Consider the following 17,259-nt stretch of genomic DNA (forward strand, 5'->3'; position numbering starts at 1 on the left):
AAAAGTGTGAGTTGGGTTTCATATGATCGATGTTTTCGAAATCGATGCTAATTGGCATTGAGGAGGTCATTCTGTCCAAGAATCTTCACTAAGTTTGAGCTCAGAATACATCCTAAGATTCTACAACAGGGGTGACCAAGATTTTGGCTCACAGACCTTGGACAGGCCTGAGTGCCAAAGTACTCAGCCTCACTTCTCATTGCCCCCATTGCCACACTGCACTGTCTGAGCATGAGGAGGGAGAAGAGGGAAAAATAGTAAAAGTACCACATTTAATTAGCTGTATAGTCATACAACATATGACTTGGTTTTGTATTTCACATTTCTCAGCAACATAGATCCCAAGCAAAACAAGTTTTCAGTGTAATTAATTACTTTTGGCATGCTGGAGACTTAATTTTTATTTGGTCCAAACTGTTGACATACAGAGGACACAGACAATTTCTCAGAGTTTGGCTTTCAAGTTGCCACATGATTATGACTTATTTGGTTTCATAATTGAAGAAAGCTCTTTGATGCAAGTATGTTGATCGAAATATTATAACACTTTTGCAACCTCATTGTGGAGTTTGATAATCGAAAAAAGGTATTTCACGCAAATATGTCAATTGAAATATTATGGCACTTTTGCAACCTCATTATGGAGAATCAGAAAATCTATACAATAAAAACAATTAAGACATCCTGGGCAGTTTTTATGGAAAAAGATTTGTAATTGAAACTGGAATTACCATACTGATCAATCAGTTACATTTGAACATGTGTAGGGGCACATTCAACTGAAATGGCCAACGACCTTGAAAACAGGTGTAAGATTGATAGTATCCTCAAAACCTTTATAAAACTATTATTGTAATTCTTGCAAGGCCACAATGAATTCTTCAAATCATTTACTTTCTTTAACACCATTAAGAGTAGGGAACTGAATAGTTTTTGTCAGAATATGTCCCTTCTACAGCATGTTTTTTTTAAATTTTTTATTTTTAAATGCATCCCCATAAAATCAGAAAGAAGTTATTTTGCAATATTTTACTGTGGGCATGTGCAGTTAAGTCCAAAATGTGAAGTCTGCAATCCATTCCAGATGTTCTAATTTTCATTCCTGCACCCCATTTCCTTCATAAATTTAACAATAGCAAGATTGAAATTGAAAATACCAGCGCACTTTGCAATAATATAAGAAGTCTCCTTACTCTTTATTCATTTCCATTGAAAACTGTAGCAACTGAAAATGGAATATCGTTTGTGACTTCAGAAATTTTACTATTCGTACCATCAATTTTTTTCAGGCCATCCATGCCTGTAAATTTAGCACGAAGTCCTTCTTGATGTACAGAAAAATAAATCTGGTCTGTTGATCATTGTAATTTTTTATGCTTTCATTGTCATCTAAATTGTCATCATTGTTTTTGCATGGTACTATAACGTTGTTTTGCATGGTACTATAATGTTGTCTCATAGCAAATATGCAGTACCCTTCACTTATATGTGTTGAGAGTTCTCATCCCTCTCTCCAGTCATTCCCATTGAGCTGACTAAAATGCCGCACCTTAATGCTAAATGAAATCTTGAGAATTTGCGGGTACTTCTGGGAAGGACCGAGCAAAGCCAAAGCCAAGCGACAGTCCGTGACTTGGCCTGCCAGTGGCCCACACACAGTGCATGCATAAAGTTTGGCTGCTGTGGCTGGTCCTGTTCTACAACAAATTGATTTCAAGGGTATTGGATGATAGTTATGTGAATCACTTCTACTACCCTTCTTGCAGACAGGTGCTTCCTATGCATTTTTCCAAGAACTGGGCATGGTTTTTTGTTCGAAGAAACTATGATAGAACAGGAGCTAACACAGCCATAAATTCAGTGTAGAATCTTATAAGGATTCCGTGAGGCCATGGAGCTTAGCTCAGTTTTAATGATTTCAGCTGTTTCTCAATGCCACTGACACTAATATTTATTTCCTTCTCCTTTTCAGTGGTATGAGAATTAAATTTGGCAATTCTCCTAGGTTTTTCTGTGTAAAGGAATGCCAGAAAATGTAGTTAACCATTTCAGCTTTTACTTTGCTACACTCAATTTCAGTCCTTGCCTCATTTGCTAGGGACTGGACACTAAGTTAAGTGTCACTAGCAGACTTTAGATATGACCAAAATTTCTTTGACAATATTCTGCTATGGTAGCCATTGAAGCATCATGCGTTGCTCTCTTGACAGCCAAACACATTTCATTCAGCATCTCTCTGTCTATAGTCCTTTGCTTTGTTTTGCACCTATTATGCAATAGTCTCTGTTTCTTTAGACATTTCTTCACAGCAACGTTATACGAAGGAGTTTCCCTCCTATTATGAACTGTTCTGCTAGGAACCTATCTATCTGGTGCATGATCAACTATTGTTTTAAACTTGAGCCATAGTTCCTCAGCATGCTCCCACCATGTACTGATTTTTTTATCTTTTCCGCTTATTTCAGTTGTCCTTTGTGCCTTGGTAATCGTTGTTGCCACAACTGCATCATGATCACTTATACCAGTTTTGATGTGGACATCCTCAAAGAGGTCAGGTCTATTTATTGCAATTAGGCCGAATATATTTCCATCATGAGTGAGGTTCCCAACTGTCTGTTCTAAGTAGTTTTCAGAAAAAGCATGTCATCATGTTTCACAGGATGTCTTATCTTGCCCTCTACTAACAAAACTGCAATTTTCCCAATTAATTGTTGGATGATGAAAGCCTCCACCAATCAATGTAGTAAGGTTTTGGAACATATGTACATATGAACTGAGGTTTTCTCTAAAGTTTTCAGTTACATCAGGAGATGAGACTGGTGGTCAGTAGAAGGATCCAGTTATCATTTTATGCCCACCCATGATAATTAGTCTTGCCCAAACAATCTCTGATGCAGTTTCAATTTCTGTCTCAGTGGATCTGAGTTTCTTGTCTACTGTGACAAATACACCACCTCCATTTCCAATTTGCGTATCCTTTTGATATACACTTAAATTTTCACCAAAAATTTCACAGCTATCAGTTTCAGATTTCAACCAGTATTCTCTCTCTATGGTCAAACAATAGAGGAAGAGAGTTAATGTACTTTTTCATCAGTTGTTAATTAATATTCGATATTGATAACTTAAGACATTTGCTATCTTTGGTTGTTTACAGCGAATGTGTTATCTTTCTGCTTGTAACCTATTGTGTTCTTTGTTGTTATTGTTCTTGTTTGTACAATTTCTGTGTTGTTTAGTGTCAGTGTGGCATTCCTTTACTTCAGTGTCAGCATCTGAACTGTAATCTACCCAGATGTAGGTATGTATAATATGTAGGCAGCACATGAGTTAGTTTTGCACCTACTGTCCAGGTCTTTTCATGTGAAACAAAAGTGTTCCCCCACTTTGGCAAGGCCCACCCATATTATAGTTCATTTTCAATGTGTACATGTGGTCATTAATACTGCAGACAAATGCAGTGCTGCAGCCGTTAATACAGAACGCAAATGTGGTGCTGTATCTTTCAGTACTGTACAGAACACATTGGATGTATTTGTCTGGGTCACAAAGGAAAGTAAGTGGTAGTGTAACAGAGCCTCAACAAAAAACATTTGTTTAATTTTAAAAACAGCAAGTTACTGTTCTGAGACAGTGGCTCTTAAAATGAATCAACAGAAATAAGGGTTAATGACAGTTTAGTCAACAAGACTATCAGATCACCTTGATGTGGAATGCTGCTGTAGCAGCTATGCAATATGAGTTCATGTGGTTGTGCACAGATATGACACCCAGAGGGTTGAGAGCACAACCACTGCCATACCACCTCCAACTCAACCCTCCCCACCAGCACCATCAGCAGCACTACTGCCACCATCACTGCCAGCACCACAAGTTGTCCACAATGAACCACAGTTTCAATATGCAGAGTGAGAGCTTAACTGTCTCTCACTAGGTAAATAAGATGTCCAAAGTCTTTTGATAGTTTGCCTGAAGAAGATGGATGTGGCACTCATCAAACTTGTGTATAATGTTAACACCGTCACCAGGCTGGAGACTAAAGATCAGCAGTAAATGCTGGATAAGTCTATATTCCCACCTTCTATACTGTGTGTAGAAAATACTAGTTATCCTTCTGAATCTGGAAAACTAGTATAATTTCAATAATAGTCATAGTTATCCATGGAGAAAACAGATTTTGAAAAATGCTTCTGATATAAAGCTACCAATCATGTTCTCTCCAAGTACTGTCCACATAGAAGAAGTACAAGAACACCTAAGAAAAGATAGGCAGGAAACTTGTGGTGATGGAACAGTTTTGAAGCACAGTCTATGAAGTTTGGCGCAGCAATTGTTACTGAGCTGCTGATTTCCTCCCACACCTCCACAAATTTAATTGTCTGAAATGGTATGTATGTCCGACATAACAAATTTCAATTGATGCTACTGTCTCAGGTGCAATAACTCTATTCAGTGATTTTGAATTACATGTAAAATGTAAAATTGGACTAAAAATTTACATATATCTATTTCCAATTCCAGGACTACCTGACATTAGCAGCTTATCACCAGATATTACATTAGAATCACTTGGCATGGATTCATTAATGCAAATAGAGATACGTCTCTGCATTGAACAATATTTTGGAAAATCTCTTAGTGCTGAGGAAGCCCGCTCTCTGACTATTCAGAATCTGCTTGATTTTGAAAGAGCACACACATCAGATCTCAGTGGTAGAGCTAGTTCTGTTACTGAAGCTGAGACACCAGAAAACATGAATCACTTCCAAATGGAAAGGACGGATGAGATACCTTCGAATGCAGCCGAAAAGCAATTTGTTCTTCTGGACTTCAGTGTTTCTCCACTTGTCCCAGAAGAGACATTGGTGGTGCTTGCTGATGAACCCTGTCATCAGGCATTGCCCATTTTCTTTGTGCATCCAATAGATGGAACCTGCAGACTTTTAAAAGAAACTGCACACAGCATGAAGAGAACAGTTTATGGACTGCAATTTTCCTATGAGTCACCACGAACAACATTTATGGAGCTTGCTACATTTTATGTCAGAGTGAGTAAGATAGAAATCTAGCACAATCCTACAGTTCTTATTAGGAGTAAGTGGTGATTTTTTTAATATATATATATATATATATATATATATATATATATATTAGATTTACATCTAATGCAAATTAGTTCTGTGGCACATAGATCTTCTGTTAAACTTTTCTCTTATTGCTTCAGTTAAAAGTAGAGTTGTGAGATATCAAATGTTTAATGCTATTAATTGTACTACTATATGATTTAAGAAAAATGTAAAAACTTGAATGATAAGTGTAACAAATATATTAAAATAATACTCATTTAATAAAAGTGAGCTAGATTAGATAGAAAAGAGGGAACTGCACAACATCAATAGGAGGACACAAAGATTGGCTGTCTTTGTCCTCACAGTAGTTGGGTCCTCCTTATTCTAAGGTCTGGAGTATGAGTAATTTACTCTTCCATTAAACCTGTATCAACCTATTCCTTTCTCCACCTGAGAAAGAAAGTACTAGCTCCAAAAGTGAGGAAAGTGTCCTACATGCAGAGGCAGGAAATTTGCTTTCAACATATTGTTTATCAGTAATTCGATCTGGCCTTTCACTTTAATTAAATTCATACATCTATTGATAAGAAGCTTAGAAAGATGTCATACAAATGGTATAATCATTAAACAACTCTTTCAGTCATAGAGCACTTACACATAGGTAGGATTCAACTGAAGACAAATGCATTTGGATTTAAAGAATAAAGTAGTGCCCTCTTATTTTCTACTTGAAATAAATAGTATTTATAAATCAATACAACTTAGTCCCAACATGAATCCTTTTGCAGCAAATGCATGCAGTACAATCAACTGGTCCATATATACTTCTTGGTTACTCTGCGGGTGGTGCCATCAGTTTTGAAATGGCCAGGCAGATGGAAGCAGTTGGAGAAACAGTGCTTCTAATTATATTAGATTTTTTACCGAATCCATTGGAAACTGGTTTTTCAACATTGTTGACGTTGGAAGTTGGATTACTAACACAAATAGTATCACACTTCCTTTCCAAGCTTGATGAAGAAAAGGTAAGTACACACACCTAGATTTAATATTTACTGAATGTGAACAGCATTCAGTCATATGAGAACAAATAAAATTATAATACGATTGAATAACAAAGGAAACTAAAGTTGTTAAGCATTAATTCATCAACCCTTTATTATTAAAAGAGAATTCAAGAAACGGAGAATAAGAAAAATGTATGGGCCTCTTGAGAGGCAACATTAAAAATTAGTATGGTGAGGAATGGAATTCCAACAAAGACAAACATATTAACAATAAAACATCAGAGATGAGAATCAATCATGAATGTAGAGATTTTCATAGGTAACCATCTACAGCTCTAGATAATTTTAAAAACGCATATTTGTGTCATCAGCTGTACAATTGTATGTTTATTCTCTACTGGTTTTTATTATTGTAATCATCTTCACAAGAGAAATACAGTGTACATCAATGGATCAAAATAAAAATACATTTTTATCAGATATGATCCAAATAAATAACTAACATATGTAATTGTTGTAATAGTCTGTCATATTACAGTTCATATATATATGCTGTCCCTTACCTTGGTACAATTACAGTAGTGCATACTTGGTGACAACTCCACACTTAATTGTAATTGTGCCAAGGCATAGTGTTTTTCTATGGACTGTGTTCAGACTGACTATTGTGACAATTATGTATGTCCTACATTTGGTTGGGTCATATTTTGTGAAAATGTCTTTTCAACCCATTGATGTACACTATCTTCCTCATGTGAATGCACAATTATACAACTAATGGCACAAATATGCTTTTTACAAAATAATGAATATGTTTTACCAGATCTAAATAAAGCTCTTTAGAAGCAATAGCTGTGTTTTGTATTTTATTTGTGTATCTTCCTTTTATGGTATTTGCTATTTCAGTTATTATATCATTTCTCTCTTTCTAACACGAGAGCACAGTTCTATATATGAATTATTTAGAATGTTCTCAAGGAGTCATTTGAATGGTTTGTTATCTCACTAGCTGAATACCCTGGCCTTGCCCGGGTATATATAAATTTTATCTTGCACATGCCTCCTCACAACCTGTCCTCTTTTCACCTGCCTCCTCATAGACTCTCCCTCTTGGCCTCATGCCTTCTCCCTCTTCCAGTTGTGTTTTCACAGCCAGTTCTTTTTTCATGTGCAAACTGTTTTCATCTGCATCATCCTCCAAATGCCTCCTACCCCCCTCCCCCCTCTGTCCATCAACACCTTTCCTTCTCTCTGTCTATCATTTCCTACCAGCTCTCTGTCTGTCTCCTCCACCCCATTCCCCTATCCCTCTCCTCCTCCACCCTTTCTTTGCCCAACTCCTTCTCCCCATACCTCTGCCCATCTCCTCCTCACCCCTCTCTCTTTGTGGATCTCCTCCTCCCCTCTCTCCTCATATACTCTCTCTCTCTCTCTCTCTCTCTCTCTCTCTCTCTCTCTATCTTTCCATCTCACGCCTCCTCTCCACGTCTCTCTCTGTACATCTCTCCCCTCCTTCCCTCCCACGGCCATCTCCACCTGTCCCCCTCTCCCCACTCATTTTCTCGTATCCCCCTCACTCCTCTGCATATCCACCTCCTCCTCCTCCCCAACTTTCCCTGTTTGTTTTCTTCTGCCCCTCTCTTCCTATGTACCTTCTCCTCCCTGTCTCTCCCCACCCATCTACTTCTTCCTGTGTCTCCCTATCCACCTCTTCCTCCCCCTCTCCCTCACCATCACCTCCTCCTCTCTGTCCCTCCCCTCCTTCACCCTCTCCCTCCTTATCTCTTTGCCTCTCTTGGCCCATCTCTTCCTGCCACCATCCCTCTGACCATCTCCTCTTCCCTTCCCTCATTATCTGTCGCCCCTCTCTTTCTGTCCATCTCCTCCTACTCAGCCTATGGCTCTCCTCTACCTCTACCTCTCCCTCTCCCTATACACCCCCCTTTTGACCTCTCACTCTCTGTCCACCTCCTCCAACAGTCTCTACCTTACCCCAGCCAGGGGCTGAAAAAACACAGATTTACACATATCTCATCTTCTACTGGAGCTAGGATGCTATAGACCCCACAGTATTGATACTCATGAAGTTTGCTGTTTGCACGCCAAATTTAGTTGAAATCAATCAATGGGCTTAGGAGGAGTCCCAAGTCACACTTCAATATATACCTGGTTGTGCAGGGCAGCCCATATGGAAGGGGCTGAAAAAACACGGGTTTACACATGCCTCATCTTCTACTGGAGCTAGGATACTGTAAACCCCACTGTACTCATACTTGTGAAGTTTGCTGTTTGTGCATCAAATTTAGTTGAAATCAATCAAGGGGCATAGGAGGAGTCCCCAGCTATTCATAAATACATATATGCATCCCCTCAAACCCAGAACCTCCCACAGAAGAACCCCAAAAGTGCCCCACTTGTGACAAGATACTTTCTGGGACTGGATTAGACTCTGAATGTGGCTCTCCAGCAGGGATACGACTTCCTCAAATCCTGCCCTGAAATGAGATCCATCCTTCATGAAATCCTCCCCACTCCACCAAGAGTGTCTTTCTGCCGTCCACCTAACCTTCGTAACCTCTTGGTTCATCCCTATGAAATCCTCAAACCACCTTCTCTACCCTCTGGCTCCTACCCTTGTAACTGCCCCCGGTGTAAGACCTGTCCCATGCACCCTCGCACCACCACCTACTCCAGTCCTGTAACCCAGAAGGTGTACACGATCAAAGGCAGACCCACGTGTGAAAGCACCCACGTGATTTACCAAGTGACATGTCTACACTGTGAAGCCTTCTATGTGGGAATGACCAGCAACAAACTGTCCATTCACATGAATGAACACAGGCAGACAGTGTTTGTTGGTAATGAGGATCACCCTGTGGCTAAACATACCTTGGTGCACAGCCAGCACATCATGGCACAGAGTTACACCATCCAGGTTATCTGGATACTTCCCACTGACACCAACCTATCAGAACTCTGGGAACTTAAACTTCAATATATCCTCTCTTCCCGTTACCCACCAGGCCTCAACCTCCGCTAATTTCAAGTTGCTGCCGCTCGTACCACACCTGTCATTCAACAACATCTTTGTCTCTGTACTTCCATCTCGACTGACATCTCTGCCCAACCTCTTTGCATTTACATGTCTGCCCATGTCTGTATATGTGCGGATGGATATGTGTGTGTGTGCGCGTGTGTATACCTGTCCTTTTTTCCCCCTAAGGCAAGTCTTTCCGCTCCCAGGATTGGAATGACTCCTTACCCTCTCCCTTAAAACCCACATCCTATTGTCTTTCCCTCTCCTTCCCTCTTTTCTGATGAGGCAACCTTGGGTTGCAAAAGCTTGAAATTTGTGTGTGTGTTTGTGTGTTTTTTATTGTCTCTATCAACATACCAATGCTTTTGTTTGGTAAGTTACAGCATCTTTGTTTTTAGATATACATGCATACACCTTTATACATATACTATCTGAATGCCCGTGCGTTTTGTGGGTATTTATCTATTTCCCCATGCCTCCTCAAACACTTTCTGTCTTACACCTCACAACTTCTCTCTCTTCTACCTATGTTTCCACATGCTCTTCCATTTTCATCTGCTGAATACCCCTCTCCCTTTTCCACATGCCTCCTACACCTCCAACTTTTCTCTTTCCATCCCTTTCTCGGCCCCTCTCTGCCCATCTCCCTCCTCTCCTGATTCATCTCCCCTTCCCCCCTCTCCCTATGCATAGTCACCTGCCTCTCTCTCACTATGTTCTCTCCCCTTTCTCCTCAGCCATGATTATTTATATGTGTAGTCCTTGGAAGGCATGCTGATAATACCCACTCAACATGCCTGCTCCACTCTGTTGTTTCTTTCTCTGTTGTTTCTTTCTCTGTTCATCCTTTCTCTGTTCATCCCCTCCTACCTGCCCTCTTTATCCGTCCCATCCTCGCCCTATCCTTATCCATTTCTCCTGCCCCCTGTCTCTGTCACTTCACTCCCTCTCCCTCTGCCTATCCATCTGCTTTGGTTCCCTTGTCTCTATCCATACCTTCCTGCTCCATCTCTGGCCATCCTCCATCCATTTATCTCAGCCTTCCCCCAGCTGTGCCCATTTGCATGTGTGACCCTTGCAAAACAGATCATGAAGGTGATAACTGCTACCACAACATGCCTATTGTGCGGTGCAGCCTACACATTAAAGGCCTGAAAAACAGTTTTTGCTCATGATGTATAGCCTGTCATGCAGAGCAATTTGATGAGGTGGGCTGATACTATCCCCACACAACATGCCTATCTTGGAAGGCAACTTATATGGAAAATGCTGGAAAAATATATTTCTGCTCATACATCTGCTCCTTTTGTATCTAGGAGCTTATAAACCACATACTGCTGATAATTGTGAAGTTGCCTGTTGTTGTGGAGGGCAGCCTGTATGACAGGGACTGAAAACATGTGCTTGCCTGTATCTCTCCATTCCTCTTGGAGCTAGGAGATTATGAATCTGACAGTGGTGATAATAATGAAATTTCATGTTTTTGTGCCAAGTTTGGTTGATCCAGGCATTTGAGAGGTGATCATGGACATATACACAAGCCGCTTTGTATGTAGAGGGTGGAGAGAAATTCATGCACTCGGGCTTTGCAGTGCGATTCCTCACATACCAGTGACAAAAAAATGTCTCTCATAAAATTTCGTCCAGCTAGTACATCCGGCAAAAAAAGGACATTAAAGAGTGGCAATCTGGCAACACTGTAACCACATGTATGGTAACTAACTCTGTCAGCTCACATTATTTGCACTGTACAGTTAGTGCAATGGATAGAGTTTTGGGTTATCATGCAGGAGGTCGATGGTTCGGCCCTGGGCTGAGGCATATGTTTTTTATGTAGTCCACATTATATGGTATCTGGCATCTTAATCGTCAACAGTGATTGCAGCAGGTCCTCTGTAAAATGTATGCACTTACATACTGCAATCATAGAAATTGAAGATTGGTCAGCTTTGAAAGAAGCCCTTTCCATGCAATGGGCATGAATTTATTCGCACCGCTTCACCTACTAGATGCGAAACTTGTTTTCTTTGTACCCTTCTCCAGTGGTCTCATAGACTTGCCTCATTGAGGTCCATGGCATTTTGTTAGGGCCTTACGTTACCAGTAGTACTAGCAATGTGCTTTGCAAATAATGTCCAAACTCAGTTACTATTTGTATGTGTTATCACCATGGTCCCACTAATTATGCCTTTCAACACTGAATCTGGTAGCCACATGCTGTTCAGTACATATCCCAATGCATTATTATTATTATTATTATTCTATCAATGGGATTGTGGAAACATCACATCTATTACAGTTAGGGAAACAGTGTAATTCGAAACTGAACATTTCACAATTAGCGGAGTCGAGATGAATCATGCAGAACAATATCTGTCAGAGGGGTAATGCATGTTAGGTACAACAGCGTGCAGGACTGATGACATATTTATACTGTATGCACTGTCTGCCAGACAAGTAGTAGTTGTGAGCTGAGCAGAGTAACGCGCCTGTGACAGACTCCAATCTACATGTGTACATACATGTATCGAATTTTCTCATTGTAAACCTTTAAACCAGTGTGGTAGATGTATGGCATACACAAACAATGAATATGTGGATATTTTTCTGGTCCTTGGTGCATCTGATAACCAGGCTGGTGTTGCAACTCGTGAATGTGCTGCTAGATATCCTCTTCAATGCCGTCCAGATAAATATGTGTTTCGTCATCTGGAGCTACATCTTCAGTAGTCAGGTTCTCTCCTTCCACAATTGCGTGACAGAGGTCTTCCACAGGGGGCTGCATCCCTATCCTTATGCTTTCATGCAACACCTGCATTCTTCAGATCGCCATCAGTGGATGCAATACTGTGAATGGTTCCAACAACAACAGGAAGCCAACGATGACTTCATCAACACCGTAATATTTTCGGATGAAGCAGCATTCCCTCATGAGCATGTCTTCAGTATGCATAATGCCCACCATTGGTGTGAGGTTAACCCGCACATAAACCATGACCGTGGCTATCAAGTTTGCTTTGGTATCAACGTCTTGGCCAGAATATTAGGCGACACGTGTTTGGGCCCATACATGTTCCCTGACTGGTGGACTGCATAAAGGTATCATGCATTCCTCTCAAAGTATCTGCCTGATGTGCTGGGAGATCTTTCACTACATGTTTGGCAGAAGTTATGGTTCCAACATGATAGTGCACCTTCACTTTGGAATTAATGTGCGACAGTATTTGGAGAGAACATTTCTAGGGAAATGGCTCAGACATTGAGGTCCAATTGTATGGCCACCCCATTCACCTGACCTAAATCCCCTGTATTTATTCCTGTGGGGACACCTGAAGGAGCATGTGCACTCTACTCCAACGATGGATGTGGAAGAATTGGTAGATTGTATTCATATTGCTCTTGCTACTGTGGTTGCAGCTTTGCTGTGAAGGGTCCAGAGCTGTATGACCTGGCGGGTTACGCAATGGCTGGATGTGTCTATGCTAGGGAGGTTGCTTTGAGCATCTGTTGTGCTGAGGACAATGTATTCTCTTCTGAAGGTCATGTGGTCATTAATATGGACATCATTATTGTCACTGGTTGCTTATGTGCAATGTCTTAGCACTCATATTACTTGTAGTATAAATGACAAGTAGATGTTGTGTTATTGTGCTGTGCTATCATCTTTAGCATCTCAAAACTGATAATGTTTTTGTAGTTACTCTGTCCTATGACAGGTCATTTGTTTCAACTGTCTATTTCTTATTTGTCTAACCACATATTTGTTATGTTCAGTGTTACAAAATATTGTAAATTTAGGGTAAATGTAACTAAGAAACAGTGTATATTAGAGTAGGAAATGATACAATGAAATAAGCAAATCAAAGAAGTGTGCCACAACCCAGGATTGAACCCTCAACCTCCTGCATACTACTCCAAAACTGTATCCACTGCACCAAATGCACAGCACAACAAATGTGAGCTGACAGAGGGTGTTACTATACGTGTGGTTATAGTGTTGCCAGATTGCCACTCTTGAAGATCCTATGTCTGCTGGATATACTTACTGGACAAAATTTTGTGACAGACATTTTTTATCACTGGCATGTGAGGAATCGTGCTGTGAATCCTGAGTGCATGAATTTAGCTTCACTCTGTATACTAGGTTTTCCCATGTGGCTTCTCTTGCAATCACATTTAACGTATACATTGCGCACATACACTGCTGCCCCATCTATGTGTCAACCTCACCCTCCCATCTCTCTCTCTCTCTCTCCATCTTCTCCTGCCCCCCCCCCCCCTCCTCCCTCTCTGTCCATATCCTACTCCTACTCTCTCAGTTCATCTCCTCCTTCCTGTCTCCCTCTCCATATCCTCCTCATCCCTCCCCCTCTGTCCATATCAACCACCAAGCAAGGTAGCACAGTGGTTAGCGCAGTGTACTCGCATTTGGGAGGATGACAATTCAAACCCACATCGAGCCATCTGGATTTAGGTTTACTGTGATTTCCATAAATCACTATAGGCAAATGTCAGGATGGTTTCTTTGAAAGTGCATGGTTGACTTCCTTCCTCATCCTTTCCTAATCTGATGGGATTGATGACCTCGCAGTTTGGCCCCCTCCCTCAAATCAACCAATCAGCCAACTATCTCATCCATCCCCTCCCTCTGTTTGTCTCTTCCTATCCGTTCTCCATATCCATCTGCTCCTGCCCTCTCTCGCTGTCCATTCACTCCTCTGTCAGTCTCATCCTTCACCCTGTCATGCCCATCCACTCATGTAGCCCCAGCAAACAGGTCAATAAAGCAGGCTGAGACTACTCCCTCAACACATCCTTCATGCAGTGCAACCTATATAGATGAGGCTGAAAAACATGTTTTTGTCTGCATCAGTGCTCCTGTTGGAACTAGGAGGCCATTAATGCCACATTACCGAAACTCATGAAATTTGCGTTTTGTCTGTCAAATTTCACTGAAATTAATCCAGGGGTTTGGGAGGAGATGCTAGACATACGTACATACAAACATACATACATATGTATATACATGCTGCTTTATATGTGGTCCAGTCACAATAATCTGAACACTGTCTATGTTTGTTGGCTGCAGAGGTGCATACAAGCAAACAGACATGTAACAGTCAAGCAACTGACCACCCGGATGAAGCCTTGGGCTACCAACTGTTTCAATTCAATGACGATTCAATGAATGCTGCTGTGTATAGGCCTCCGCTGCAGTCACCTAGGTCATGCACCCATGCAAACTGGTGTTCATTAGGGATGAAAGCTGGAATTTGCACACCAATATTGCAAATGGACGTTCACTGAGAGGCTTTAACTGGCTTTTTCTGATGAATCATGTTTTATGCTCCATCAGACAGTTGGCCTTTGGCATCTACGGTATGGAACCCCTGAAAGCCAACAAGGAGGGAGCATTATGATCTGGGGAATGTTATCATGGCATTCCCTGCAGGGTCTCGTCATTCTGGAAGGCACAATGGATCAATGCAAGTGTGCATCTATTCTTGGGCACCATATTCATCCCTACATGTAATTTATTATTAACAATTTAATGTAAATGGATAGATAAAAAAATCTGTTCACCAAGCGGTGGCTGGAGAACACACACATAAAAAAGTTTACCTTTTACAAGCTGTTATGCAAACACTGTGTGGCCTTTTGCATTGGCATGACTACCACCCAGTTAAAAACCATGGGTTCAGTGTGGGGTGGCAGTGGGTTGGGTGGACTGCTGTGGCCTGTTGTGGGGTTGTGAACCATTGAGGGCTATGGCGGGCTCTTTGTCGTTTCTAGGTCCCAGTTTAATACACAATACGCACACCACCCAGTTATCAGTCAGGATGAATGGGTATAGGCGTAGGCTGTATACTGGCAACACACAATGTCCTGTTGCAGAGTATGCTCTACAATATGACAATCATGACATCAGTGCCTGTTTCACCACATGCGCCATCTGGATTGTTCCCCCCAGACACCAGTTTCTAATAACTCCAAAGGTAGGAACTAGCACTACAACATGTCCTTGTTTCTCACCAACCAATTGGTCTTAATTTATGTTAATTCCTTCTGTCTCAGCAGTTATTTGCTGTAACTACTCCCTTCTTCACTCCATTTTAGTTTTATACATCTGCCATTTCCTGACCTGTCTATTTTTCACCATTTCCCCTCCCAAATCTGTTACAATTTACTAAATGTTTTGCCCTTATTACCTTGTGCACAATGTTTTAGTAGTAATCTCTGTCTTGCATACTAACCTATCTTCCACCATTAACCACTCAGATTTTCAAATCTCATCCAGTGCAGTCCCCAACAGTCACTTTCATTCTCATCCTGTCTAGTAAGTCTCCCCTGACCCAGGATTCCAGGCGAGTTTTCTGAACTGTACCCCTTTTTCTAAACCTCTCCAGTCCTTTTCCTTCAGCCCTCTTCCTTCCCCATCAACTCTTCTGCCAGAGGAAGGAGCCACTGGCTCCGAAAGCTTGTAAAAGTTGAACTTTCTTGGGTTTGTGTTCTCTTGGCACCACTTGGCAAGTAGATCTTTTTATCTATCCATTTACATTATATCCTAAATGTAGTTTGTTTTTCCCAGCATGATGAAATCTATCAGCATGAGAATGCAGTGCGTCACACAGCTTGTAGTATTTTAGCAGCACCAAGATGAGTTTGGCATACTCTCTAGGCCACCATACTTCCCAAAGTCAAACCCGTTTGAAAATCTGTGGGACCACCACAATCAGGCTTTTGTGCCACAGATCCTCAACTGAGAAACCTAGCACAGTTAGCCTCAGCACTGGAGTAGCCATGGCTCCACACCCCCCCCCCCCCCCCTCCCCTGTTTGTACCTTTCAGAACCTCATTCACTCCATTCCTGCATGTGTCACTTCTGTCCATGCCAGGAAGGTGGTTATTACAGTGTATATACTAGTCTTTTCCCCATGGCTTCACCTGCGTACATGTATGTCACATATAATGTGTACATTTCTTGGTCCATCGTCACCTATTTTCTCACTCTGCCCATCACCTTCTCAGCTCCATATCTGTCCATCTTTTCCTCCCATTTCTCTCTGTCCATACCCTCCCCTCTTTCTGTCCATCTTGTCATGCACCTTGTATTGCTGTCCATCTCCTCCTCCCTTTCCTCTCTGTCTTTACATGTCCTCCTGCACCCCTCTCTCCCTATTCATCCCATCCCAATTCCATCCCATCCCATCCCAATTCCCCCATAATTTTTACATAATCTGCCATGAGCCTTCTTAAAAAGTGGCACAATGATTCCCTTTTACCAGTCTTCAGGTGTCCTCCTTATTTTTCCATACTTTTCTCATGACTCGATAGTGTCATTGCAATCCAGACTTGCCAGATGCTCTCATCATCTTCACACTTACTTCATCCACTCCTACAATATAGTAAATACCATGTATATTGTGCAGCAATGCTGCATTCTCACGTAAAAAGTGCCTTAGTCATCTTTAATATCCATTATTATCAATTATTATATTTATTTAATATGCAAGTCTAACTTATTGACTAACCAATACAATCCACAGTAATGCCTCAGTGCCTCTGAAATATTTTATTCAGTGCTAAATGAATACATCATAAACTACTTACATTAAGCAAACACGCAAATGTTTTCAATTAAATTCATTTCATTTATTAATCAGTTGATGCGAGGGAGGGGGGATTAAGGCTAAATTCACCTCAAGTAAGTACTTATAACAACAAAAACATTCAAATCCCAATAACCAACTAATGAAATAAACTAAACTCTTGTCCATTCAGGCACAGATTACACGAGTACACTACATCTGCAAAGATTCTGTGAGTACTCTATAGAAGGTTAGAGAATAACCACCGGGGTCTGATTGTAAATATATCTTCAGTCTTTGGTTCCCATCAATCCATTAAACAATACAGTTCTCACTGCTAGATATCATGTATGTACATATCATAGGATGCATGATAAAGTATCAAGTCTCCATCCACATATCTATTCAATCTCATATTCTTTCTACTACAAAGCTTCAAATTTAATATGTACTTGAGTATCTTCACTTGTAGTTCTGCCATGTTGAACTAGAGAAATTTTTATTTCAAAATCTTAAGTTGAAAACTTATTATAGCTTAAAGCTTCATTTAAATACTC

General features: G+C 40.9%; 1 protein-coding gene across 1 annotated transcript in view; it reads left to right on the forward strand.

Moving 5' to 3' along the window:
* Positions 1-17,259, forward strand: part of LOC124606090 (fatty acid synthase-like) — a 448,407-nt gene that overhangs the window by 402,581 nt on the left and 28,567 nt on the right. The window contains exons 31-32 of the mRNA XM_047138055.1: positions 4,522-5,048; positions 5,858-6,094. Of these exons, the coding sequence (XP_046994011.1) occupies positions 4,522-5,048; positions 5,858-6,094 (764 nt within the window). The remainder of the gene's footprint in view (positions 1-4,521; positions 5,049-5,857; positions 6,095-17,259) is intronic.

This window comes from Schistocerca americana, chromosome 3, assembly GCF_021461395.2.
Source record: "Schistocerca americana isolate TAMUIC-IGC-003095 chromosome 3, iqSchAmer2.1, whole genome shotgun sequence".
NCBI lineage: Eukaryota > Metazoa > Arthropoda > Insecta > Orthoptera > Acrididae > Schistocerca > Schistocerca americana.